This window comes from Excalfactoria chinensis, chromosome 9, assembly GCF_039878825.1.
Source record: "Excalfactoria chinensis isolate bCotChi1 chromosome 9, bCotChi1.hap2, whole genome shotgun sequence".
NCBI lineage: Eukaryota > Metazoa > Chordata > Aves > Galliformes > Phasianidae > Excalfactoria > Excalfactoria chinensis.
Window position 1 is genome coordinate 16,941,023 of NC_092833.1, and position 27,585 is coordinate 16,968,607.

The window sequence follows — 27,585 nt, forward strand, 5'->3', positions numbered from 1 at the left end:
ACCATATTAGGGCTGGAGAAGCAAGTTCTATGGAGGAATGGTACTCCAGACACTGCCCCAGCAGTTCCACTCCTATCCCTGTCACCTGGGCAAGAAGCAGGAGCTCATGGTGAGGATGGTGTGGATGTGCCAAGTGAGCCACCCCGCAGTGAGGGGGGTCATCCCGCAGCCACGAGGCCTGGGTTCACTGTTCCCCTATGAGGGTTTGGAGCTGAACTCTCCAGGCCAGGATGTGAGGCTGCTGGCACAATCGTGTGCCCCGGTGGCGCGGTGGTAGAATTGCCGCTTGCAACACCGGAGGCCTGGGTTCGAATCCCCGCCTGTGGCACAAGTGGTAGAAGTGCCGCTCTGCTACACAGAAGGCTCGAATCCTGGGAGTTGGACTCGATGATCTCTATGGTCCCTTCCAACTCGCACGATACTGTGATACAGTGATCACCTGCTGGGGAGTTTCTTGATGAGCCTCTCCTTGATGCTTCTGTTCCACTGGACGGAACAGATGACTTGGAGGATGGCCATACCACCAGCAGTGATGCTGGTCTGCTTCTCCCCTCTGCTTATGCTCTGGGCTCCTGCCCTGACATCCAGTGATGGAGACAGAGGAGGACAGTCCCAAGAAGTCCTCTGTGCAGTGGCCCTGTAGCTTAGGGAAAGGATGAGTGCACCTTGACGTGGGGGACGCCCTGCTAGTGCTGCCTTTCTCCCTTTCTTCCCTCCACCATGTTCCTCTTTCTGGCAGTTTTGCCATTTCCTCGACTTAGCAAATAATAGTGTGTTAAGTTACGGAGTTTTATTTTCAGCCTAAAGATTTGCATGAAAATAGATATAAATTGTTAAGAAAATAAGGTTGCTGATTGCTCACGACTATATATATGTGTGTGTGTGTATAATAAGCATAATGTAATGATGTAGAATAAGGGGTGGAATGTCATGGTTTTGCAATTTTGTAATTTTGCTATCAGTATTCCACATCATAACATCATGTTAAGCATAGATAATTTTGACGAATCTGCTGCTCACAAAAGAAGACTACATGTCCCAGGGAGCACCACGGTCAGTCATATGACCAGGACTCTATATAATCTCACTTCATTGCTGGACTCGTTCTCTTGGATCCTGCCAGCCAGGGGGAGAGCCGTGTGGGAGCGTTCCAGCCGTTTCGCCTAGAGTTACAGTAGGCCTCTCAGTTTCGGGACTCACTCTCTCCTATTTTACATGATTCATTAGCCTTAATTCCAATTATATTGCATTATATTGTGTTATTCTGTATTCCGATATAGTATTTAGTAAATAAGTGTGCCTCCTTAGATCGCTGCCGCTGTATTTATTTCCTTTTCCCTGTTTTTCTTTTCCTTCTGGGCCAGCGGCCTGCGGGCCGACTGCCCCCCTGTCATGGGTGCAGGTAGATTTTAGGCTAACCTGTGACACATAGATTCAGATGTGATTTTCGGTTCCCTTGAATTGATAGAAGTTTGAATATAAAGCATAATTTTGGTAAAAATCCCTTAGAATGAAGGAAGAAACAATTTATATGCTCAATTGATTAATTTGAAGCTCATTCCTAGTGATTGGGAATTTGCCACTGACTTAGACATGACTGATACATTCCGGATCATAGAAAGCTAATGTCTCTTTAATCACAAAAAAACCCCTAACCTTATTTGTAATGAGCACAGATCCAGAACACAATGAGTTAATACAACCAAAACTGACTGTTTTGTGACTGTTGTCAGTGAGCAAAGAGAAGCAACTAGATTTGTAATGATATGAAAATATTTTATTTTCCTTATCTAGATTTAAATGTAAAACAAACAAACAAAAAATCCCAGAATTAAAAATGTTTTGCATAAAGAACGAGTTTGATACGTTCGCTTGAAGGAATGAGCTTTAGACAGAGGGAGAAAAATGGGGTAGCACTGACAGATAAATGGATTTCAGAAAAGCATTTCAGAATGTCTCATGAAATCCTAATGGAAAAATTAATTTTGGTCAGCATTGCTGGAGACAATTGTATGAGGATTGAATATTGGTCAAATGGCAAATTTAACAAGTTATGATAAAAAAAAAAAAAGCTGTGTAATAAGATGGTTGGAAATATCCAGGGGAGGAATGCACCCATTGGTAACATGGGCTAGGTTTCCATCTTCGATAGCAATCTAGAAAAAGGTGTAAATAGAATCCTAATAAAATAGGTAATCATGCTTATTCTAGAGTCAACAAGGACAGTGAAATTAAAAGGAATTGATTAGAAATATTAATGGAATTTGGCAAAAGAAAAGATTAAGCAAAGGAATTCAAAGGGTTCTGCTGAAATAGAAAAAAAAAGTTACAAATAAAGGGAATACACAGCACAGGATGAGAGATGTTTGATGTATATATCAGGAAATGCAGCAAATTAAACTGCTGAATAATAGAAGAGATGGAAGTGGTACAGTTTAGGACTCTTAAAAATCAGATTGAATGCCAGCTACTGAAATGCACGGTGTAATTATTCTTCTTTATTTCTTACACTGCTATGAATTATCAGACCTAGAAAAAAAACAAGTATCTTCTTCCAGAAGTTTCCTGTGCAAGTTGCATGTATTTTAAAGCCTATATCAGGAGATGCAGAAATAGCATTGGTTAAATTGCTCTTAAAAATGAATACTCTTTGCATCTTTTGGTCACGTAGTCTCTCTACTTTCTCCACAGTCTGATTAAGATTACAGTCTTTTATCTTTATTTAGAAAAGCAGTTTATCATTTGCTGCAGTCCTTGTGCTTGTAGTTTATCCTCAGGTAAATTCATACATTGCCTGTAATTAAACAGATTAAGGACTAGGACTGGTAATGATTGAAAATAAACTCAAAAAGGGAGGGGAAAAAATACATCAACAACAAACGGTAAGAAGTTCTGTCACTTTTCAAAACGTAAATTTTGTATTTCTGCACACTTGTTTTATGCTTTTATAGGGATGATCGTGTTTTATTCCTTGCCAGATTTGTTCTTCTACTTGGAAAACATTTATTCTGGTTCTTGTAACACAGTGAATTTAGAATTAACATAGCTGGTTGGGTTGGACAAAAACAACCTTGACTTGTAATACACATCGTTTTATCATACCAGAAATACCCTGTGTAAAAATGTAACGTGAACTAGGTTGACAGTACTTGGAAATTAAGTTAGTTAATGATTACTATACAAATAGGCCAAGGATCAAAACTGCCAGTGAAGTCTTATGGTATGTGGGTAAATTATGTTTACATGTTACAACACGGAAAGGCAGAGCTATCTTAATGTATATGGAATAATGCATCTAATGTTCATAGGTGAAATGCCATGGACTCAGTGACCATAGGTAATAATCAGAATGAACAACGCAAGTAGTCTATTTCAGTGAAGTAATACATGGTTGGCATCTGCAAAGTGCTCCTTAGGTGCAATGATGTTTATTTATAACTTATGTAAACCAAGCTGTGTGTTCTTACATTCTGTATAACTCAATGGAAATACCAACTCAAGAATCCCAGCCTGCTTTCTTCATGAGTTAGTCATTCTAAGAACCATTTCCCTGTACCAGAACAAAAGGTAGCAGTGAAGACCAAGCAGCACAGCATTACAATTAGAAAACAAGTTGGGAGGAGCTGGAAGACCCACACTTGTCTGTGTATCCCTATCCTTGAGAAGTCTTACAATCACCATTCCTCCTGCCATCTGTTAATTGTTAACCAAATTAGCTAACCCAAGGCTGGTGTGGCTGTGTCTGCCTCTACTGCAAACATACCTTTGTAGTTTGCAGTGAATGATGATTGTGTTTTGCTCAGTGGATTCATGAGCATTATAGCAACCTGCTCTTTCACTGGTGTGAGTGTGTGAGCTTCCTTTCATATCGGCAGCTAAAATCTCACTGCAAGAGGTAAAGATTTTGGCAAAGTGGGAAATGCACAGATGGGTGATCAAAGTCAAGCAGCAGTGTGTTACCTTAAGGTGTTTCCCAAAGCGTTATTAATTAAGTACATTATTTACATTTAAAAAGTAGCATACTTTGTGAGTTATGTGAAGTTCCTGGCTCCTGAACCAGCTGCTTATCTGACAGCAGGCCAGGTGAAACAACACTTGTGGGATATAAGGAGCTTGGCTACTTAGAAATCCTTGATCAGCCTGAGAAAGCTTTTCTGGGGAAAAAAGAAAGGAGCAGCAAGAGAGGAAATCAGCTCTTGAGGTTGGTCTTTTCTGGTGTTTGTTTGTTTGTTTTTTTTAAAGTTAAGAAACAATGAAATGGGAGAGGTGGAAATTCTGATTTGAGCAGGCAGGGAGGTTTGAGCAAAGGGAGAAATAAATGCCTCTCCCTCCACCCTTATTTTTTTTACCAATTGGTCAGAAACAGCATCGTAGTTCTGATGTTGCAGTGGGCAGGCTGGGGAGCTGTGCCAGTGAGGGTTTGGTCCTTACCTCAAATCCTGGAAGCTCACTACAGCCCCTCCCACAGTGACCCCAGACCAGCTGGAGGGTACATGAAATGGCACCAGTCCTGCAAATACACAGTGTCACTTGGTGAAATGAACTGCCTTACACCCAAAGCTAGGAAAAGCTGTGCGTACCCCATCCTATGCTTCAAGCTCTTCAGAGACAGTGGGCAAAAGATACTAAGTTGGAAACTGGAAATCTGCTGCTGCAGGAACAGCTAAGTAATAGCTAATGGCTAAAAGTGGTACTTTTGTGGTCCTTTCCATGTGTTCTTCAATAGCGAAAATGCAGAATACTCTCTAGGAGAACAAAGAAGCTGTTAATTGCATGATGTTACCTCGCTTGAATAGTTTTACAGTATTTCTGAATGCAGCTGATTTTGGACAACCAAAAAAGGATGTATAGGTACTTCCATGTCACACTGAGGGTGTACTGCATGATTTTGTGATGCATACAGGTAAGCAGAAAGATGCCTTTCTGAAGTAGCTTGCGCCTAATTTAGGTGTGGTCATCCCCATGGGAATGCGTCTGGTGTGGAAGGGAGGGAGATATCTCTTAAATCAATCATGGCCAAACCAATGAAGATCAGCCTTAAAACTGTATTGGAGTGAGAATTAGTGTTAGACTGAGTGAACCAAATGAGAGGAAAACTGCTCACTAGTATGGAATGGAATTGTATGTGCTCCTTTCTCTTTAAGGTGTTAGCAGGGCATCAAGGCAGAATTGAAGTGTTTTAGGTGTCAGGTGCTTTCATCTCAGTTCTCACTGGGAATTTTCCAGTTATCAGAAATCCAGCCATAAGAAATGCACTTTCACCACAGTTTGCAGCTGTATCTCACTAACTGATAACACTATCAGGCAACCTTTGTGCAACATGAGAAGGAGAGCAAACACTTATCAGCTGATTTCTTGCTACTGTTATGTCTACTACTGTTATGTACTGTTGGCAATAAGGTTGAGACTTCAGATGTGTTTTTCTTTGTGCTATGGTCATGCCATGAGATAGCAAACCCTGTAAACTGAAGTCTACCAGGATAGGGCCTCTGCAGGGTGCTGTGCTGGGGAAGCTTCTGTGATAGCAGGCTGCTCAGAGCTCATCCTTAGCCACAGTTCATCCAGATACTACTAATACTCCAAAGCTCTCACAGTTACAAATAACAGTGATTAATGTAATGTGCCCAATACTCCATAGCTTGAAACTGGCTGCTGAGGAGTATCTGTTTCTCCTTCAGCACTCGTGAGTTCTGCTTTCACCTTCTCCCTTCTCCCATGACTTTTCTCCCAGATGACTCTGATTTCAGGTGCACCCCTCCAAAAAGAAAGCCAGAAGATGGGCTTTGGTTTAGCTGTGGCAAGGTGAGATTAATCATCTATTAATGCAGTGCTGAGGCCTATGCTGTAGGCAATGAGGCTGATTAACACTCAAGATCCTGCAGCAGTGCTTAGCTTTATTTTTGCTTTTTTTCCTTCTGGGATAAATCTAATCTTATACATTTGGTCCGCCAGTGTCTGGATCTCAGGTACATCAGGTTGGTCTGTCAGATAGCTCCAGTCTCCGTGGGCTGTTCATCTTTCAAATCTTTGCATAAACACCTCTGCAGCTGTACAGTAACATGTACTTTTAAACTAGCACAACCCTTGTATTGGGGAAAAGCAGCAAATCTCTACATTTCTGTGAATTCTAAGAAACAGTATTTCTAAGCATTTTATTCCCCCATATCTGTGCTTGTTTTTCTCTGGCAGAAGTTGGACTGCAGTTTTCTTTCTGTTTTTAAAGTGACTGACTTTTAATTTTGAGGCATTCTCCCCTGAAAATCCTTTCAGTCATTGTGGAATTAAACAAAAGAGATTTCTGAACAGAAAAAAAACCACCACAGAAAACCAGCTCCAAAACAAAGAAATTTGCTCTCTACCAAGCAGAGGGGAAATATTTGGTACAACACTGCAGTGGGACAGAGATCGGGGGGGTGATGTAAGAGTCTGGATATCAGTTTCTCCTGCCTCATTTCAATCATAAAGTTGGGGAATATCTGGTAATGGTGCTGTAATGAAAATACAGCACGAATTAGATTTTGGTGCTGCAGGTACAATCCAGGTAATTCCAGCCATACTTGGTGACACCTGTCCTGCTTTTATTTCCTTTGCTCCTTTCCAACAGCTTCTCCCATGGAAGCAATGATCTCTAATTTCTCTCACCAGAGTAATAAAACTGCAAAGAGTCATAAAGAGCTGCAAATTCCATGTTTCCTGAATTTTATTTTCTTGTGTGGGTTTGGGTCCTTTTATGTGTTTGTGATTTCTATATAGTTTCTATGTGTAGGTTTTTGTTCTTGTTTTTTATTTTTTATTTTTTCCCATTGGTAACATCTTGGCTCCATTGGTCTTGATAGGTTGCTCGCTATCAGCCTGGATTCACAGAAGCAAGGTGGAGTTTTAGGATAGTAATAGACTGTAGCTGAAATTAAAATTCATACTTTTTCTTCTGAGTATATTATTCTGCAATGCCAAAAACACTGTGGATTCACTTTCAAATAAGAATATAACAACACTGCAGCACACAGCTGACTGTTGCTGATGGCTTTGAGAGATGAGATACTGAGTTGTGATACTGAGCAGCCAAGGAAATGTGGGAGAGAAGTCAGAAAGCAAAATTTATATCTCAGAGAACGTGCCAGTATTTCTGCATCTGTGTTTATCTCAAACTATTATGTGAGTTTACTTTGTTTTGTAAAGTCAACTCAAAACATGTCATGCATTCAGGGATAAACAGTAACATTCAATTGCTCTAGCTAATTTAGCGTAGGTTTGATGGAATAGTTCTACAGAATTAGGACATATAATACGAGATACTGATGTACTTTCCAGTAATACTGCATACATTAATGAATTTTCTATGTCAAGTAACATGCTATCCAGTAGGGTCAGAGTACATAATTACAGTGGAAATACTAAGTCACGGTTTGAAGCAGTGATTGAACACCTGGCAGGAAGGCAAGGCCAACACAGGGGAGCTCAGGTGTGTACACTGCAATGCATCTGAGTGACTGTAAGGGCTGGAGCCAGGATCCACCCCTTCCCAGACCTTATTTAAGGGTTGGCAATGAAATCAAGGTTATCCTTTTGGAGGTCCCTGCATACCTGAGGCCTTCCAAAGGTAAGCGGCTTCTTTCCTTTGAGTTTATGCTCACAGCTGTTGCATTTGAGCAAATCCTCACTTGCTGCAGCGTAAGACCTTGCTTTTCTGCTGCCATTACTGCATTTTCCACAATTCTTACTTGGGTGATGAGGAGAAAGTAAATGTTTATTATCTCTCCAAAAAACAAACAGGTTGAATTTGGTTGGCTTACCTAGAAAAAGAATATATCTGAAGTAGGTGTGTGTTTCTTAGAAATTTCATAATAAATATCCAGGAGTTGAAAGAGTGATATTAATGCAGGAGGGAGTGATAATGCATGTAAGTAAACTTATAAATATATACATCTAATCTGGAATTGGAAGTAAGAGTTCTAATTACAAATGGCTGTGATTGCCAAATGCTCTTCCATGAGAAGCAGAATGGGCAATAAATAACAAGACTATATTCAGGTAATTAGTGAAATAACATATAATGATTTCTGATAACTTCAGGTGTCTGGACCAGAAAGTCCCAGGGATTCTAAGGATTTCATAAAAACATGTTCAGAAGGAAAGAAAAAATGGGCAAAAGATATTAGTTTGCTCCAGCAAATGCATGCTTTTGGGTTATTATGGTTAGTAAACCTTGTAGCTTAACTAAACCGTGTTCTTAACAGCTGAGTAATACTGAAGAATCTTAGGCAATGGTGTTGCCAAAGTTCTAACAAAATGAACCTGTGTTTTCAGTATAGCCTTCATCAATTTATTTATATCTTTATTATTAATAAAAAGAAAAAAGGAGATACTGAAAAATATAGGTGTTTTTTATGTCGCTGTAGGTATCATAAAATTTTTAGGTATACCCATTGATACCAATTAATATCATGGATAACATCTGAATTTCTGTCTAGGTGGAAATCAAATATTGACTTCCATCAGTTCCTCTATGGGAAATTTCCAGACTTCACAGCTGCTAATCTCACACTGTGAATTAAAGGCGAATGCTATATATATAACTTGTGCAATGCACAACTAGAAGTAAAATGCAATAACTCACTGTGCTCTCAAAAGAGCAAATGAGCTGGGAAACTTTCCAATCTCAATTTTGGAACAAGAAGATATTTTTAGGTGGCCATACAGTAGGCAGCATAAAGTACGTGAAAATATTACATATTCATAGTAATCAATACACACTGGTATAAGAGAATTGATATATTTTTTTAATATCATTGCTTAATCAACTGACACCACAACTGAAATGTTCAACTTTTTCTGCCAATACCTTCTGCCATGATACCTGAATATGCAATATACCATAATGCCAACTATTTTTTGTAGAACTGAATATTAATTTATATTCTATATTGTAAGTATTCATTGTTCTTAGTCTGTTTTTCTTCATAGATGTGCTTTGGATAACTGAGTCAGATTTCTCTAATTGGTGTGACCATAGCAGTTTTTCAGCTTTTGAGATTCTGTAGAGTTGAAAGGGCCATGCTGCTTGTTGCTGGTCCAAAATGAGGCAGAACTGGGAGTAAAGCTGCTTTTAAATGTGTAAAACACATTTTAAAGCTCCTGCTGCCTAGAGAACATTCCTGCTACGTTACTTTTGAATATTTTCCTTGTTTTCTATTATGTGGGTGAAAATTCAAAGTTGTGGGAATGTGGAACAGCAACTACATTTTGTATTGGATTTATCCTCTTAATAACAGCCACCTGCAACATGCTAGCAGCTATTTCTGGCTGCTTATGAAGAATAAGCAAACATTTTCATTGAGTTGGTTAGCTTTCTGTTTTGAGTGAAGCAGCTATCACTGAGTTAATGTTTGTGGTGATAGGTTCATGAGTCTTCATCTTCCATTTTTCATAATTGGTTATATTTACTAGAAAATGAACTGTATCCCATTTGTTTCCAGATTGAAAGTCTGCCTAAATCCATGGTATGACTCTAATCTGTCAGACTTCATTTGCAGTTTAAAGGTGGTTGTTGTGGCTTTTTTTCATGCTAAATACCATTCATTCATTGCAGTAGCAATGCATTATCCTCAGCTGCAGCATGGACCCAGAATTTTTTTGAGTATAAGAGGGAAAAATGTAAGCTGTATCTACTTTATGTTGCTTCAGACTCACTGAATGTTTTATTTGTGTTTTTTTTGTTTGTTTGTTTGTTTGTTTGTTTTTGTTCTAACTTATGAGCAATCAAGAATAACATAAAATCTTCCATTGGGGCATTGGGAAGTGCAACCGTGTTGAGATAAGTTTTGTCTTTGCATGCCGTGTTAGCCTTGCAGGTGCTGTTACCACCAGTTAAGGCAAAAAGGCTCATGAGCATGATGTAAGACAAGTAAGTACAAGCACTTATTGTCATAGAGGAGCTCAGAAAATTTGCTGAGTAGGCTGGTACCATTTCTTACGTTACTCCTGGGATTCAAACTGGCAAAAATCAGTCCCAGCAGCAAGCTTTGGGGCATTTGATATTAACCTTTCTGTATATCAAGAATTAGCACTTCTTTCTTCTCCTTTGTCTTCTCTATCTCAAGAGCAGTTTTTAATCCATGGCAGAAATTTACTTTTTACCCTATAGTTATCAGATTTCCATAGTCAGCTTTGGCCATGGGTTGTGTCATAAGCCACCTACAAGTACCACTGAATGATCTCCTTAGGTCTTCTTTTAATTCTCTATTAACTTTTTCTTTTTATCAGCTTTTTATGGCAAGATATTTAACCTTTCAGATCATCAGGGATTTTTACCTACTGCTTAATTTTTCTGAATATTCTGTACTTTTTGCCTTGATGTTTATCACTACATCTAAAGTACTGACATCAGGGTAGCAGTAGTTGCTTCTCAGGTAACGTAGGAAATTTGATAACCTCTGCAGTTGTCCAGCTATATGACTCTGCCCTCTCTGAGCAAATCCATGTCAATACTAAATGGGTGGAGAGAAGCAGGCTATAGCAGTTTTGCTGTGATTGCAGCATAAATTGTGTTGGGTTCCTTGGGAAAGTTTCAAAAGAGAAAGCAAACTTGTCATCTGCAACTAACTTGGGATCCAAAAGCCAAGATGGTACCAATTCCTGGAGGGGAACTGAGTAATGGAGTTATATCTTGTGAGAGACCAATGCCTGCGCAGGCAGGTAACCATCACTGAGAATGAAAGAAGAGTTAGTGTTAGATAGGGTACACTGATGCAGTCTCTTTCAGACTACCAATAATTATGCAGTTTCTCAGCTTAATGCTATAAGCATAAAACTTAATGTTGTCTCCATGGGGCAAATTATAAATAAATAAACAAAACAAATAGATATCTATGTGGGATGAACTTTCCTATTGCTCCATGCCAATGCTGGTTTTTGAAATAGTACCTTAACTTCGAGACCTAGAAAAGGTCTGTGTGTATGTAGGGGGGAGTGCAGTAGAGGAAGCAAGCTGCAGCAATGAATGTGAAGGGATGGTTTGTTGGAAGCTGCACTGAGCATAACATCAATTCACAGCTCAGCTTTGCAGTGTTTGCATCCTAAGCCTGTGCAGATGGGTTATTTATTTTCATACCTGAATTTCATGGCCAGCAAACATTGCCAGTGGTTTACAAAGCGAACTGAAATCCTATGGAAAAAAAAACAACAACAAAAACCAACACAACTGAGTTGTAAAATCAAGAGGAAAATGAGTCTGAGGGATGAGTTTATTTCTGGTTTTTGAGGATTTGAGGGTCTTTCCAGGCAAATAACTGCTGTCGGGTGAGCGCAGCAGCAGAGTTCTGTGGTGATGCACGCTGCTTAAGGGCAACAGCACAACCTGGTGGTTTATAGTTATCCTAATGCATCAGATCAGGCATCTGCATAGGGAAATCCAGGACTTTCTCTTCCTGAGAAGCCACATCAGTGTCTGTACAGAATCAAAGCTGTTTCTCATTAGTTCATTTGTAAGATGCTGTTTTACCTGAGGTTATCAGAATAAATAGACAGGACAAGACTGCAAGGGGATATACAAAAAGATAAATGAATAGATCTCTTCCTTTCCAACATCTATGAACCTATGAATCTATTTCTTCTTACAAGGTGGTCATCACCAATAAATTCTTGTGTTTCTCATTACTTTGTACTTTAGTTCTGAATACAGCTGAGTTATTGGTCTAAGAGCTCTGGTCTGTATGGTAGTATGGTTAATGCAATTAAACTTGCATTTGAGCTCATATTTAAGTTTTATTTATTTTAGTGAAGTTAAAACTACATGAAATATGAAGTGTGCTGGAATTTATGAAAATACTTAACATTCTGTTTTAATTTGTTGTAGAGGTAAATGTTAAATGAAGGAAACATAAGAAAGGGTTTGTGTTACTTTCACAGAGCCACTCGTGCCAATGAACTGAATGCTGTATCAGCATTTGCAATGCTTGGGGGATGAACTGGCTCTTACTTGTTGGTGTAGCAATTTCATGGTACAAATCCAGTGTGCTGCCGTATGTGTCTACCAAAGTCTGTTCTCATTGCTCCAAAATTGATATCAAATCTCTGGTGTCCACTTAAATTTGGAGGGCAACAACATAAACACAAATCCTGGCTGATTTACATGTCTGTGATGATTGTAAAAGGGTTTGCTTCCTAAATTGAAGCAGTGCAAGCAGTCTGCCAAGAAAATGATCTGTTGTGATTTTGAAGAGCAGGTTGTAACATTTAGTCACTAACCTGAGGGTAGGCAGGCACCTAAATTCAGGTTATGTTTCACATGCAGTGGTGCTGCGAGGTCTCAGGTTTGGGATTTCAGCTCTTTTTTTCCTTTGACATAAATAATATTATGTGTGTTGGCCTTCTAATTGTACAGGGTGCTGTTGCAGACGTGGGTAACAACTGTTGGTGCTGTACCTCCATAAGCTGTTGGAGTGGTGTATCTATACCCGTGACATAGTGATTCAGCAGCATCTGAAGCACGTGTTGTCAGGATGTAGTGCATCATATTGAAAATCATTAATAGCTACACTCTATGCAGTGACATGATGCAATGTAACAGCTGGCCCACAGAGAAACTCAAGGCATCCTGTCCAAGTCAGATATGCTGATATTTGTGGGAGGTGCTGGCACAATGTGTGGGGACAGTGCCAGTGTCCTGCCCACCAGTGGAACTGCAGTAATGCCAGACATATAGAATGGAGTGCTCATAATCCATGCAGACATTCTCTCCTGTGTGTCCTGCCAAAGATTTATATTAAATGGGTGAAGGTGAGCCCTGATCAGGCTGTTTCATGTGCCTTTGAGGCACTGTGGGGACAACAGGAGCTGGCAGTCAGACACTTGAATTCCAAGTATGTGCAACTTGTCCTCTCTGCCTGCCATCAGTCTATCTCTTGTTTGTGCTGCCATTGAGATGCTACCTCCTGCCAAAAACTCCTGACTTCATTCTCCTATGAAGAAAGGTTGAGGAAACTGGGCTTGTTTAGCTTGAAGAGAAGACTCTGGGGAGACCTCCTTATGGACTAAAATGCCTGAAGGGAGCGTATAAACAGGAGAGACTGTTTATGAGAGTGGACAGTGATAGGACAAGGGGGAATGGTTTTAAACTGAGGCAGAGGAGGTTTAGGTTGGATATTAGGAGGAAGTTTTTCACACAGAAGGTGGTGATGCACTGGAACAGGTTGCCCAAGGATGCTATGGATGCCCTGTCCCTGGTGGCATTCAAGGCCAGGCAGGGCAGGATGTGGTTCTGGGCAGCCTGGTCTGGTGGTTGGTGACCCTGAACACAGCAGGGATTTGGAACTGGACAATCATTATGGTCCTTTTCAACCAGGGCCATTCTATGATTCATTTCTCACCGACCCTATCTCAGGCAAAGACCTCCCTGTTTTTCAATGGATGGGAAACAGCTTCCTATAAATACTTTGCAAAACTTTGTTGCCTTACAGTCATGTAGATTTAGGCTGTGTATACTGACAAATGTTACTCTGTGCATGCTTCCACCAGATGCCACTTTTATTAGATGTAAAGATTTTTTTCCGCTTGGACCACTCTCACCTGATGTTTACTTGTCCCATTACAATCACGATTGAAATTACAACCATGATGTGAAAGCCTAACAGCTCTTTGTGAGAGAAAGATTTATTCTGTGTACATTAACAATAAAATTCCCTTTAGTTAATTCAAATAGGCCGGGGCAAAGGTCTCCATCTTGCACAATTTTTTGGCAACATTTAGAACAGCTGACTTAAAAATGGGAATAAGAATAAAAGGAGGAGAAGAGACAAGGCAACAAAGGAGAATTAGCAAATTGCCCTTTGCTTTTCATGCCGTTAAATCCTAATCACCAGCAAATGCCCTCTCATTGGAGAGGACAGCTCATGTTTGATTTAAGGACAAGTGTGCTTAATCAGGAAACACCACAGGCTTCTGCATTTCTTTGTGTGACATTCCAAACGTTAGGTTGTTTTCATCAGCTGCTGACAGGATATTTTGCATGAACATGAAAGTTAAAATCACTCGAGTGTTTCCACCGAGCAACTCTTAACCGTTGTGCTTTGTTCCTCTAGCGGCTCTGGGAAATGCACTGATGTTCTATTAAAGTGCGTCCCTGCAGGATAGGTAATGCTGGAGGCACTGAAAGGTAAACCCTGTTAAACCTGAACAGTGGTGATGCCTGCCTACCTGTAGGTTGTGTCTTTTGTTTTTCTTCAACAAGTGGGTTGCTGCTTTGGCAAAAATGCAGGCTTGTGGTTTGGTGCCACAATACTCCATCTGTGCCTTCTGAATCCTCTTCCAGACCAAATCCTCACTACATGCTTTATTATGATTAATTACTGTGCACAGAGATTCCCAGCTGTGTTTGTGGCTGCTACAACAGGCCCTGGCAGCTCCTGGACAGACTGCTCTAAGGGCTGTTCTTCCTCATGGGACATCCACCAGCTGAGGAGCCCTAGAGGAGCTGGCAGGGAGTTCTTTTGATCGCTGCTTTTGGTGACATTTTTGAAAATGCAGCCTTTGAATCTCAAGGGAAGATTTCCATTTAGTGTGGAAAAAATGAATGGAGATGTTGCTTTCATTCAAGATTGCCATCAGAAATATCTCTGAGTTTCAGTAATGTATTGACAATCCCTCTAAATGTGAAGGATTTAAACAAAACCTGGAAGGATGATGTTTTAATACTCTGTGTGTCTTAATGCAATTCAGCCTTCCTTGCAATTTGGGCATATCTTTTAATTTCCCAGTATCTCTGGTCTGGTAAGGTAAATAGAAAGTCCTTCAGGTCACAGGCTGTCCCTGTGCGGTTTGTACTGAACCTGCCTTCAGGCAGAAATTAGAGAATGAGCAGAGCATCAACATTCCTGTTGCTGCTCAGTGTCTCTGAGCTGAGGTGAGCAGGGTCTGCCTGCAGTGCCACATTCTGCCTGTGTGCACTGAGCTCTTCCTTTTCTGTTCAAACTGCTGCAGCCCAAGCTGAGGGAAATTACTTATACAGGTTGGTTCTAATGTTAAAATCTTACTGCACGATACATAGGAAGGGGCTGGGGAAAGTCATCATTGTTCTGGCTTTGTTGGTGCAAGCAAATGTGAGAGGAGGTAAAGAGAAGTTTATCAGTTCATCCATCAGGAAACTGTGACACAGAGTAATCGTGAGTGGAATACAGGTAAAGAACGAATGAAGTTGGCTAATGAGTGAGTAGCTCATGCAAAATAATGCTTTGTAATAGTTGAATGTGATTAGTCTTTCAAGAACTCTGTTGGATTCAAAATTTCCCTGCAAATATGTATGCATCATTGCATAGTATCTCATTTGAGTTGATGCTGCCTACTTAACATAGACATATAGCAAAAGCTGTGGGAGTGTACTGTACTTTGCCATGATGCCACCTGCTCTGATGACTGTTTTTCAAGCAGATGGTACTGTGATGAATTACCCAATATTCACAAATCATAGCATCTTCCTGAAAAATTTGCACAGATGTTTATAATGAGTTTCATGATTACACAGCGCTTGCACATCCACAGAGCAAAGGGGCCTTCTGTTCAAAAGTCACTCAGCCTGAGAAGTTTGCTTTTCTGATAGGACTATATCAGCACTCAGAAGTGCCTGAGCTCCCATAAGTGTAATAATCTTTGGGCACAGCCCTATGGCAAGAGGTCAGTCTGTGCCTATGTGCTTTGGGCAATGGGGTAACAAAGTAAGCACAACCTCTTCTAGGGTCATCTGTTTTTCTTGGAGTTGTTTTTCTTTCATGAATCATGTAAGCAAAAAAATCAAATCCTCTGTGAATTACAGAATATAAGGGAAAAACAACTGGAATATTTCAGAGTTTTGCTGTGACTGTAGCAAGAAAAATATAACATGCGGGCTGATGCCAGTGACCATCAACAACACCTTCCTCTTTCTTGAGCAGAACTGTTGGATAGGTGCAGCCAGCCTGACTGCCACCAACAACGCATGGGCTGCAGAAGTCTCCTCTCCAATGCACACGTGTAGAGCAGCAATGGGGTATTGGTGGATACAAAATTTTACCTCACCTAAACTGTCTCTACTGTAATCTGTGGCACAGTGAACTTGTTTCCATTGTAATTTCCCACCAGCAGGTCCTGTTGTGTGCCTCAGTTCTTTCAGTGTGTTGGATGAAAGGGAATAAGAAATCAGTAATGACTTCAGCTAAGCCTTTGAACACCTCTATGGCTTCTTCATTAGAGAAACACATCTCTGTCACTAAAACTGAAAGATGGAAAATCATATTAGTGATGAGGTCTAAAATGAAGGGTGGGAACTGGGAAGTTTCTACCTTCCCTATTCAAGGTTAGATTCTGACTTTTTAGCTATTCATAGAGGCAGGGTGGGTTGTTACTGATCAAACTTCGTACCACGTGTGGTAGACAACCTTGCTTCTTCAGAACTGTCCAGGTATTGCTTGGGCATTTCTGCTTTTGGTGCATTGCATAACTAATGACCTTAGCTGACGAATGTACAAGACAGCAAAGAAAAATTCTTTGTGTGTTTCAGATTACCTAATTATGATCACACAAGATTCCAGCTCTTTGCTGACACTCTGGTTTGGCATGTTTTCTTACACACTGAATGTCAAGGCTATAATACTGTCATGCAAGACATGTTGTCCATATATTAATCATTCTTTAATTTCTTTATTGAATCTAATCCTTATATGAGATAAAGTAACGGGTTATGTAAGAATACTATAGGAAATTAAGAGTAAATGAACATTCAAAAGAAATAATAACAGTAATGCCTCTATTTTTCAACTCGATGTATTTCCTCATTGGCTCAGACTTCTCCAAGAGTTTCATAAAAATACAGGCCATAATTGTGCTAATAAAGAGGAAATTATACCAACCTATAATTAGAGTAATAAGAAGAAAGCTGAAGTAGATTATAATTGAACCAATAAGAGGAAAATATAATCATGTTTAATGGCTTATATGGATGTTATTGTCTTCTGTATCTTTAATGAAGTGGTATCCATTTTCATGATATGTACCCAAGACATCTTTCCTGATGTTATCAAATTTCTTTTCAGATCAGTTTGCTCTCATGATTTTTTCTGTTTGCTAATAGAAATATTGCTGTGAATTCCTACCAGTCACAAGCAACATCTGAGGTTGCCTGGACAGAACAGACCTATTCTGTGTTCGTTGTCACGGTCTGGAAAGGCTCATCCTGAGTTAGGGGCATGGCATTTCAGAACATTTAGAAAACAGTAGAATAGCAGTTTTCTCTGCAAATGAATTGTGTAGGAGATCAACATATGGAGGGTCCCCAGCAAAAGCCTCATGTTGAGACAATTCCCCCCTGCTCACAGAAGCCCTGCTCTAACACTTAGATGGCAATAACTCATCACGGGTGTCCCAAACTCTGCTTTGTTACTCTTTGGTTCTGGTGAACACCTATTCCCCCAGCTGTAGTGTGTGTTGCCTTGTTGTTGGCTTCACCCTGTAAGAACCTCTGGAACGAGGCTTCTTCAGACAATCAGCATAAAGGCAGAACTTCATATGGGTCTGGAGACAGCTACAATTGCCCCTAGTAACACTCAGTCTCAACAGGCTTCTTTACTGTGTCAGTGTTTTGCATGAACAAATATCTAGAATTGAGCAGTACCAAAAGAGGTAATGGTTCCTCTCAGGGTCACCGTGTGTGGACAGCTACTGTACAGAGATGCTCTGCAAGCATGAGAAACCTTTGTTTTTAAATTGAGTTTATATCTTCATATGTGCAGTCACATAGTGTGAATAGAAGCTTTCAAGCTGAGCAGTAGTGGATCCTTGCTGCTGCTGAGCACCTATCTTCTGTTTTTTTCATCTGAAGATTTCACAGCTTTTGGCTTCTGTCTTTTCCCCCTTAAGTCTTTGAGCTGCTAAGTGTTCCCATCTGCAGTTTTACCTTTCTTATCTTGTGCAGTCTGAGTTTGTTTTCTTTACAGCTTTTTCTCAGGCCTTAGCAGTTTTCTCAGAAGTGCAAGCCAAGGTCATCCAGTTGCTCTGTGGGAAAACCCAGCTTGGAACTGGAGGTAGCTGAGGTCCCAGGGGGGCTTACCAAGGCTGGAATTTAAATAAAAGCTCTTCATTTTTATTTTCTTTTCTTTTTTTTTTTTTTTTAATGTGACATTTCATCTAGGATAGCCTTTATTTTCCTTTTGATTTTCTTCTTAGTAACTAAGAAAAGAAGAATGTTTCCTACTTTGTGTACTATAGCGTTTCCACACGCACTTCATGTGTGATTGCCTTTGCTTTGAAGTGACCTTTGCAAAACTTTTCAGCCCAGCTATTCCCATGGGAGCCCAGGTGCTCTTTCTGAGGCTGCAGATGGCTCAGAAGGGCAGGAACCCTTCCCATCTGAACTGGCCTTGAAAGCCCAGATGTCATCCTGGGAGAGAGGCGTTTGCTTCCCATTGTCAGCATCTGAAATATACCTCTTTCCAAATAGGACCTCTCCTGCCAAAATTCCTACATCAGTGGGAGGTCTATTTCATAGGTATGTGTTGAGCTCTCATATTTGGTGCAGATTGTGTTGAGAACTCTGCCTTAAACAAAGGTTTACATGACCTCAAAATATAGTTAGATGGATAGATAGATTGGTAGATGTAGATATTTGAAAGTACTGATGTATATATAAAAAATACATGCACATACATATATACATATACACACATATATACGTATATATATCACTATCTACCTATATATCTATGTATCTGCTGTTGTATCCTTTTTATTTCATGCTCCCAGAGGAAAACTGAGAAAATGGCCAAAGAATTACCAAAGGTGTTAAGTGTATTTAATCTCTAATTCTCACTCAGGTATTTTTAGTAAGCTAAGTAATAACTAAAATAAGTGTTTCCTCTCACTCTCACGGTGGTGGAACTTTAATTTATATGTTAATTTTTCTAATTAGAGGTGAAATCATAAAAGAAGGCTTACTTTTCTTAAGTATAGACTAACATTGGACTAAAGTATAGTAGTCAGGAATTATAATGATGTGCACAGCCTGTCTTGGCTGATGGCAGCCAAGTAATGCCAAGGTAGAACTGATAGCATTTCCTACTGCCCCAAAACCAGCCTGAGTACTCACTTGCCCTGGGGTCACCTTTTCGGGGGACTGTTTTGGCCTCCTGCTGCTGTTCTACCATTGAGTGCAATGGTTTGTCTTTAGCATTAGAAATAACTCATTGAAGTGGCCTCTAATGAGATTTGGAGCTTTTGCTTCATTTTTTCTAATGTCACAGTAATGAAGCAAATGTGTGTCACCTGGCAGGGTTCCTGAAAGAGGCATTAGAGAAAGTCAGTGCATGTCAGAGAACATGTGGAACTGCCTTAATTTAGATAGCAAATCATAGTGCTTCACACAGGAAACTGCCCTTAAAACATTTTAATCACCTGGGATTGGATTGCCTCTGGAATTGGTTTCAAATTAACCCTAGTTAGTTAGTTATTTAACTGAGCCCGGGATTCTGGCTAAGAATTCCAAATTTCAAGCTAACAACTGTATTGGATGCTTCCACACTAAAAGTTAGGGGCTTTATAATCTGAATTAAGTTTAGACTGGGATATATTCTCTCACACAGTCATGTCCCTGCAATTTACAGTCTACTTTCAGGATCCAATATCTGACAGGTAAAACTATCAGCATAAACCACATGGCAGTGCTTTCTTGAGCTTTCTTCTATTAAAACACTTATTTCATTTGCTAGCTTCTCTAAAAAAATAAAATAAAATCATTTATGGTTTCCATGTTAAGGTCTATAAACTTCATCCATTTTATTTCTGCTTTATTTCTGTTCTATGCATAGCCAAATATTGCTTTTGTGTAATTGAAATGGAGCTCTAGTTTGATTATTAAGCAGAGGGAAAGTAATTGTTTTGAGCTCTAAAGGGAAGAAAAGGCTGATGGTAGAAGCAAACCTTGAATAGTGGAAAAGTGGGGTGTTTTTTTTTTTTGTTTTTTTGTGTTTTTGTTTTTTTTTCCTTTAGAGAGGCATTAGAGAGTGGATCTGCTAAGGGCTGGGAGCCCCAACACCAAGGAATGGTTTCATGTGGTAGCTCAGGGACATGAATTTGATAAGACACCTTGTAAGCATGGTGTATACAGTTTAGCTTCTTTCCTCTTCTCTCAGTTGGGGGCAGAAAACCCAGCAGGGGTTACAAGCACCATGGGTCCCTGCCTCCTGGGCTGTGCTGGAGCCCTGACAGCTCTGGCACTTACACTGGCTTGGCACCCCCAGCCATGCATTCTGACGGAAACAATACTTAACATGCTCAGGTGAAAGGAGGACATCCCATAGAGTAAGCAGTGTGGCGATTTCTAATTTTAACTCTGAGAGAGAAGGCACTGTGTGATGCCATATGGGTGCAGTTCTTCACTGCAAAGCCAGGACCGGGCAGAGCAAATTTCAGCAGTAGCCCTCAGATGGCAGTGAGTCAAGTAATGCCAGTGATGCTTGCCAGCTGTTGACATGTCCGCACAGCAGACACTCCTCTTTTATCTGCCAACAGTTGCTTATAACCAAAAATAGTGACTTATGCTGCAGCGAAAACAAAAACTTGAAGTACTTTCACAGTGTGCAAACATTGAGCAGTACAACAGCAAAAAAAATTGAGAGGTATGGGTGGCATTCTGTGCACAATGAAAGAAAGAAAGGCAGGGTTTTACTGTATTTATAAATCCGTTGATCTTCCCAGATTATCAAAGCGTTGCCCTGTGCTAAAAGCAAATCATTGCCTCTTTCCTTTCCTATAGAAGTGGATAGCTGATTTTTCCCCAAAAGGAGTTTCCCTTTGTAGCGTTTCCCCAGCAGCAGTACAATGTGCCTTGGAGCAGATGTCGGCTAGCAGGGAATGCTGCCTGCAGATCAAGTTGCTGCTGCCAACTCTCGCGAGCTTTGTGTCAGAAACAGTTGATTATAATGTCAGTACTGTCCAATTTACGGGCTTAGAGCAGCAGCTGCACACTGCGTTTTCCCTGAAGTATTCAAAGATCCCGAACCTTTAAAACTTTGTAGTTCTTGTAATAGAAGTGGGGTAAGTGATTCTCTGTTTCCGCGTCTCTGTCTGCCAGGGGTAATTTACAGTTCCGCTTGATTTGCACGGGGATTGTGATCTTTTAAAATGCTCTGCTCTGCCCATTTGTTGCTCTCTTGGGAATACTCACTCTGTTCTGCAAATGGAACGAGTAAGCAGGAGTGCGGATCAGACCTTGGTGTTATTTAAGGGACCCTGGGCTGAGTAAATTAAACTGAGCCAGAAATCACTTATTAATTCAGCCATCTTTTCTATTTAAATAGTGACTTTATTATTTTATGTAGTTTTTTCTTTTTCTTTGTGGCTGGGTAACGATTTGCGGGGAGAAGAAACAATTATTGAAATAAGTTGAATTCCCCTGTGGAATAAGAGCATAAAAGCATGTTCTGTTTAACTTCTGCCAGAGAAAACTACCACAAAAGTGGCTTTTTAATATATGCAAATGCTTTACATTTTATATCTCTGATCTGCTAAGGTTGATGAGCTGGAGCACTCTGCTGCTGGTTTACTTTCATAGTAATATGTGATATTTGTTTTTCTCATGTAACATTTCTCAGCATAAACTCAACTTTACATTGTTGGGTTTGTTTTAATGCAGCGTGACAAACCTTATTAAATGTATTATTGGTCATATATCGAAGGAGTCATAATAAACTGCCCTTGTTACTTTTGTCAATATTAGCAGAGTAACGTGAGCGTAGGCAGACTCTCATTCAATAGTATAAAACTTCTGTGTGTTTTAAGCTTGATTGCTTTCGTGCTTTTCTTTTAAAATGCCACCTATGCTACTGCAGAGATCATTGGAAAGGTGGTGCAGAACTGAATCTTATTTCTTTTTTTGCTTCTAAAATTTCTACCTTTGGGATCAGAAGTTACACCTGTGTGTTTTGCAGTGCTACTACAGTGTTTTATTCCTGTCCCGTTCTTTTTTTAATTTACTGGAGAGGGCAGATGGGAGTTTACTTTAATTACAATTTAGATATTAAAAGCCTCAGGACCTTTAACAACTCTATTTTTTCTTATTGCCATTTGTTTTCTTGGTAATGACACTGAAACCTTTTACTATTTCCAGTTTGCTGCTATCTCTTAGTCCCGGGGTCGTGAATTGGAAATGAATATGTGATGAATAGAAAATGTCATTGAAATGATGAACTTAATTACTTTTCCCACCTCACGGTGCTCTGTGGTTGATGCATACTTCCTACTATTACCATTAGTAGGTTGAGTGTGAGATGGGGGGCAAAGAGCTTAGCCCTACCCTAATCCTTACATGGCTTTTCTAATCCAGCTCTTAAAAGATTTAGTTATGGGAATGAATGGACAAAAAAAAAGGGACAAGCACCAGTGAGGGGAGCTCTGTGGGGACTTTGTAGGAGCTGCTGGACCATGTGGGTCCTGATGACAGCTCTGTGAGATTTGGTGTACGGGAGGACTGGTTCCTACACACCAAGTTTGAGGTTAGGTGGAGTGTTAGACTAAAACTTCAAGTTTATTATCCTTTTTCACCACTTTTTTTCTTTTTTTATTATTTTTATTTAAATAAAAAGATAATAGCATACATGTTTATTTTTCTGAAGTTTACCTGTTGTTTATCTGTCTTGATTAAAACTAAAACAACTGACCCTGATGGTTCTCATCTGTATGTTTGCTGCTCTCTCAAAGTCAGGAACCTTGTTGCAAAAATTATTCCTATTTTATTTTCTTAGTTTGTTTCTAGCAGTGTGCAAACAAGGGAGGGGAGTTCATCTTGAGCACATAGCTGTACTTCCCACAGAAATTAGCCTCATTCCATTTAAGGACAAGTGCTTCTCATTAAAGTGGCTGGACAGAGTATGCTATGTACAACAGGGCAGTAAGGAAAAAGTAGAGGAAAGCTTCACTGAGCGTTTTCAAATATGTAAGACATAGAAATTGGTTTATGTAAATGCTATTTTTCTGAATTTGAGAGGATGATGCTGGGTATTTTTAAGAGTGTTTGGAAAGGCTATGGTAAATAGGACTACTAGTGTGTTTAAATGGGGTATGTAGCATCTATGTGCTTCACTTTAAGATGATGTTAGTTATTACTTAGTTCTTAGTGAGAAAAGACCAGGTCATCCTTAAACTATGAATCACAACCAGGGTAAATCTAAAAAACAAACTTTTTTATTTATTTATTTATTTTTAATGTTAATTTTAACGCATAGAAATATACTGCTTGTCATGATTTTTATAGTTATGAACCTGGTTAAGTTGCTTTAGGGAAATAAGGTCTTGCAATCGATATTTTATTTAGGTCTTGGTGTAGCTCTCTGTGCAGGCACCCAGTCAAGCTCATGAATTGGCACTCAGTTTAGGGGCCCTTTGAACACTGGCTCAGACACCTTCAGCTCTGAAGATATATGGGTAGGGCAGTGAGACCACCCAGGGATGCTTGGAGTTCACAGCAATGCCATCTTGATGGTTTGCTTCAGCCCAGGCGCGTGCTGTGATGTGAACATGGCCCAAAGCTTAGATAGAATTGGAAATCCTTGGATTAAAACTTGCTTTCCAGCTCTTTCTTTTCCTTCCTAATCGCCCCCCAGCTTGTTCCCAGAATGCATGTTTATGTATAAGTCTGTGGCTAGTGATGTCTATTATTTGCCCTTATTGATTTGAGCATTCAAGTTGCTAAAGAAACTCCTGGCAGAGAAATGGTTCATTGGGCACAGAAATGGTTCATTGGGCACAGCTTTCTGTGTCACAGACCATAAGATGTTCCACTAATCATGCTGGTGGAAATACAAGTGGTGAAGTTACCTGTTGCAGGCAGTGTGAGGTTGCTGATGATTTGTAAATGTATAACCTACGACCACTTATGTGATTCTCTGCTCTAGCTTCCTTACTTCTATGTATTTTTAGTAACAAAGTTCTGTAACACTGTATGAATCATTAAATCCTAAACATAGCTTTTACAACAAGACTAACAACAAGGTATGTTAAAGACTGCTTGAGCGTTGTGCTTAAGCACCATCTTACTTTAAGCAGCCTTGGGATGATCTGCATCCTTTTTGAATGAACAGGTTTGGCTCTGATGTTAATGCATGGAAATAATAATCCTGAATTTCTTTTTTCCTGTCTTTCAGGCATCATGGTTTGGGCAAATGGGATGAGCATCAGTGCCAAATTTCTTATGTGGCTTCTTCTCCTACATGTGTTTATCAGGAAGGTAGTGCCTGAAGATAATATTATTACAACCAAGAAAGGCAAAGTAAGAGGGACAAGCCTGCAGGTACTGGGAGGGACTGTGACAGCCTTCCTTGGAATACCTTATGGAAAACCACCTGTTGGTAGACTGAGATTTCAAAAACCAGAGCCTTTCGAGACGTGGTCAGGTATCTGGAATGCTACTAAACATGCGAACTCCTGTTACCAGCTTATAGATACAACTTATCCTGGGTTTCCTGGAACAGAGATGTGGAATCCAAAAACTAACCTAAGTGAAGACTGCTTATACCTTAATGTATGGATTCCTTCTCCCAAGCCCAAGAATGCAACTGTCATGGTTTGGATTTATGGGGGTGGCTTTGAGACTGGATCGACTTCCCTACCTGTCTATGATGGCAAGTTTCTAGCCAGAGTAGAAAGAGTCATTGTAGTTTCCATGAACTACAGAACTGGTGCATTAGGATTTTTGGCTTTGCCAGGAAACAAGGAAGTTCCTGGAAATGCAGGTTTATTTGATCAAAGATTGGCACTTCAGTGGGTCCAGGAGAACATAGCATCTTTTGGAGGCAACCCAAAAAGTGTGACTATATTCGGAGAGAGTGCTGGCTCGGCTTCTGTCAGCTACCATGTCCTTTCTCCTAAAAGCTATCCTTTATTCACAAGAGCCATCATGGAAAGTGGATCTGCAAATGCCCCATGGGCTGCAGTTACAGCATCTGAAGCCAGAAGGAGAACAGTAGCTTTAGCTAAGCAACTTGAGTGTCCCACCAGCGATGAAACTGAGCTAATTCTTTGCCTCCAAGATAAGGATCCCAAGGACATATTGGAGAATGAAGCTTATGTAGTAAAATATTTCTCTCTTTTACACATTTATTTTTGTCCAACTGTGGATGGTGATTTTCTCATGGACATGCCAAAAACACTGATTGAGAATGGCAATTTCAAGCAAACACAGCTTTTGGTTGGTGTTAACAAAGATGAAGGAACGAGTTTTCTAGTATATGGAGTCCCTGGCTTCAGCAAGGACAGTGATAGTTTGATCAATAAAACACAATTTGAAGTAGCTTTAACTCTATCCTTTCCGCAAGTGAGCCCACTTGCTATAGAATCTATCATTTTTCAGTACACAGATTGGGAAAATGAGAAAAGGCCAGAACATTACCGTGATGCCATGGATGATGTTATTGGGGACTACCATATAATATGCCCTGCATTGGAGTTTGCCAAAAAGGCTGCAGAAGTAGGGAACAACGTGTTCTTTTACTTCTTTGAACATCGATCCTCAAAGCTCCCTTGGCCAGAGTGGATGGGAGTAATGCACGGTTATGAGATTGAATTTGTGTTCGGATTGCCTCTAGAAAGAAGAGTTAATTACACCAAAGCTGAAGAAATCTTGAGCCGGTCCATGTTAAGATATTGGGCAAGTTTTGCAAAAACTGGGTAAGTTTGCTGTAGAAGTCTGGTTGGTCAGATGGTTGTTACTGCACAGGCAGAAGAACTCGAACTGTGTTGATGGTGGTCTGATGTCTGCTCAGAATGATGAGGCAGGATTAACTGTTCAGCTACCCAGGATTCCTGTCTTAGTTACGATAAAAGCACCATCTTAGTAAAATAAACTGTTGTTATGTAGTTCATGGTGATGAGTGAGCTTAAGAGAATAATGTGTATCCCCCTATGAAAGCAAACACAAAACATTTTTTTTTTTTTACCATGGTAGCAGCCTTTTCAAAGGAAGTTAATGGTCTCAAGTTTTAAAAATAAAATAACTAAAATTCTGAAGGCCTTAAACTGTAGAAATAAGAGCAAAGCCCAAGTAGCTGTAAGATGTAATTTGTTCAGACCACGCACGTGTAAACGTGGAGGTCTATTATGTTCACAAGATGAAATGATTCAGTTTGCTGGATGTTCTTTTCAGAAAGCTTTATGTTCCCATCTGCACTGTAAGTATAATCCTGCGTTGCACTGAAGACGATAACAAATCACTTGCTATTTCCATTAGGCTCATCCTTAAATGAAATACGTACTAGCCTGCATAAGAAGCAAATAAACATATTTCATTTTGATGTTTGAAATGGATTAAATGTAGCCCTTCATTCAGTCTATTTATCTGGTGTCCAAGAGAAGAGTGAGACAGCTCTTGCTCTGCACGGTGGCATCCTGGGACTCTCTCAGTGTACTATTAAGTTTGGAATGAAAACATTTCAGAGCAGTAAGAAAAACAGCTGCTACCAGAGCCATGTACAGTGGGTCTCCAGGCTGCAAACCTCGTGCAATGGGGGAGCTATCTTGTCTTCTCAGAAGCTTGGTTTGCATTCTCTCCTAATTATACATGTAGAAAACTGTGCTTGTGAAAATATAGTAGCAAATGCCTAATTTGTTCTTTTAAAATGCTTACATTTTAACATCCTGTATTGTAGTTCTTTACTATGAGAGTGATGAGGTGTTGGAACTGCTGCCCGGAGAGGTTGCGGATGTCCTATCCCTGAAGGTGTTCAAGGCCAGGTTGGATGGGGCCCTGGGTAGCCTGGTCTGGTATTAGATGTGGAGGTTGGCAGCCCTGCCTGTGGTGGGGGGGGGGGTTGGAGGCTCATGATCCTTGAGGTCTCTTCCAGCCTGGGCCATTCTGTGATTCTGCATGCCATGGTGTACCTTTCATTTTATTCATGAAGGACATGTGGATTTAGAAAGGAAGAATTAATTTGGGAACAGTATCTAATTATTTTTCTTAGGAGATTTGACATCAGAAGAGACTATAGTGATCGTTGGGTCCATACAACCTTTTACATAAAACACAGGTAGGATATAGGCATTTCCAGTGATGGAAAATCCAGCACAAACATTGGCAGGTTCTTCTAACTTAATACAGTTACAGCTATAAAAAGAACTTCTGTGTCTGATCAGAATGTGCCTATTTCAGTTCTTAACTTCACAGATGCTAAATTTTGTTTGGCAGTTTCTGAGATTTGTACTACAGTTTGCGTTCCAAGCAGAGAGAATTCTAGGCTCTATTCAAATAACCCTTAATCCTTTTTCTTGTTGAACAAAACAGGTTATACTCTCGAGTTTTTCACTGTTATACATTTTTTTCCAAGGCTTGAATAATAACTGTCTCTCCTTCGGAACTGTGATTCATCAACACCTTGTTGGAACTTTCCTTGTTAGAATTAAACACTGTCATCCCCAATGAGTCCTAATTACAGGTGTCATCTGTCTTCTATTTCAACCTGATATTCCCCTGTTTACTCATCCAAGGGAAGTGTTATTTGCATTGACCATGTTGTTATGCTAGGAGCTGCTGCATGCCCATGCATGATGGTTAATTGATCTGCCCCAATCCCACAGTCC

The 27,585-nt window shown here is 40.0% G+C and overlaps 1 protein-coding gene across 4 annotated transcripts in view; it reads left to right on the forward strand.

Moving 5' to 3' along the window:
- Positions 1 to 1,108: 1,108 nt before the first annotated feature.
- Positions 1,109 to 27,585, forward strand: part of BCHE (butyrylcholinesterase) — a 50,949-nt gene continuing 24,472 nt past the window's right edge. The window contains exons 1-2 of one of the 4 annotated variants that reach the window (XM_072344637.1): positions 1,109 to 1,174; positions 24,159 to 25,680. In XM_072344637.1, the coding sequence (XP_072200738.1) occupies positions 24,164 to 25,680 (1,517 nt within the window). In that variant the 5' untranslated portion in view covers positions 1,109 to 1,174; positions 24,159 to 24,163. Of the gene's footprint in view, positions 1,175 to 4,130; positions 4,202 to 7,578; positions 7,601 to 20,910; positions 21,055 to 24,158; positions 25,681 to 27,585 lie in introns of those variants that run through there. The other 3 variants (XM_072344636.1, XM_072344638.1, XM_072344635.1) reach the window with 3 other exon arrangements.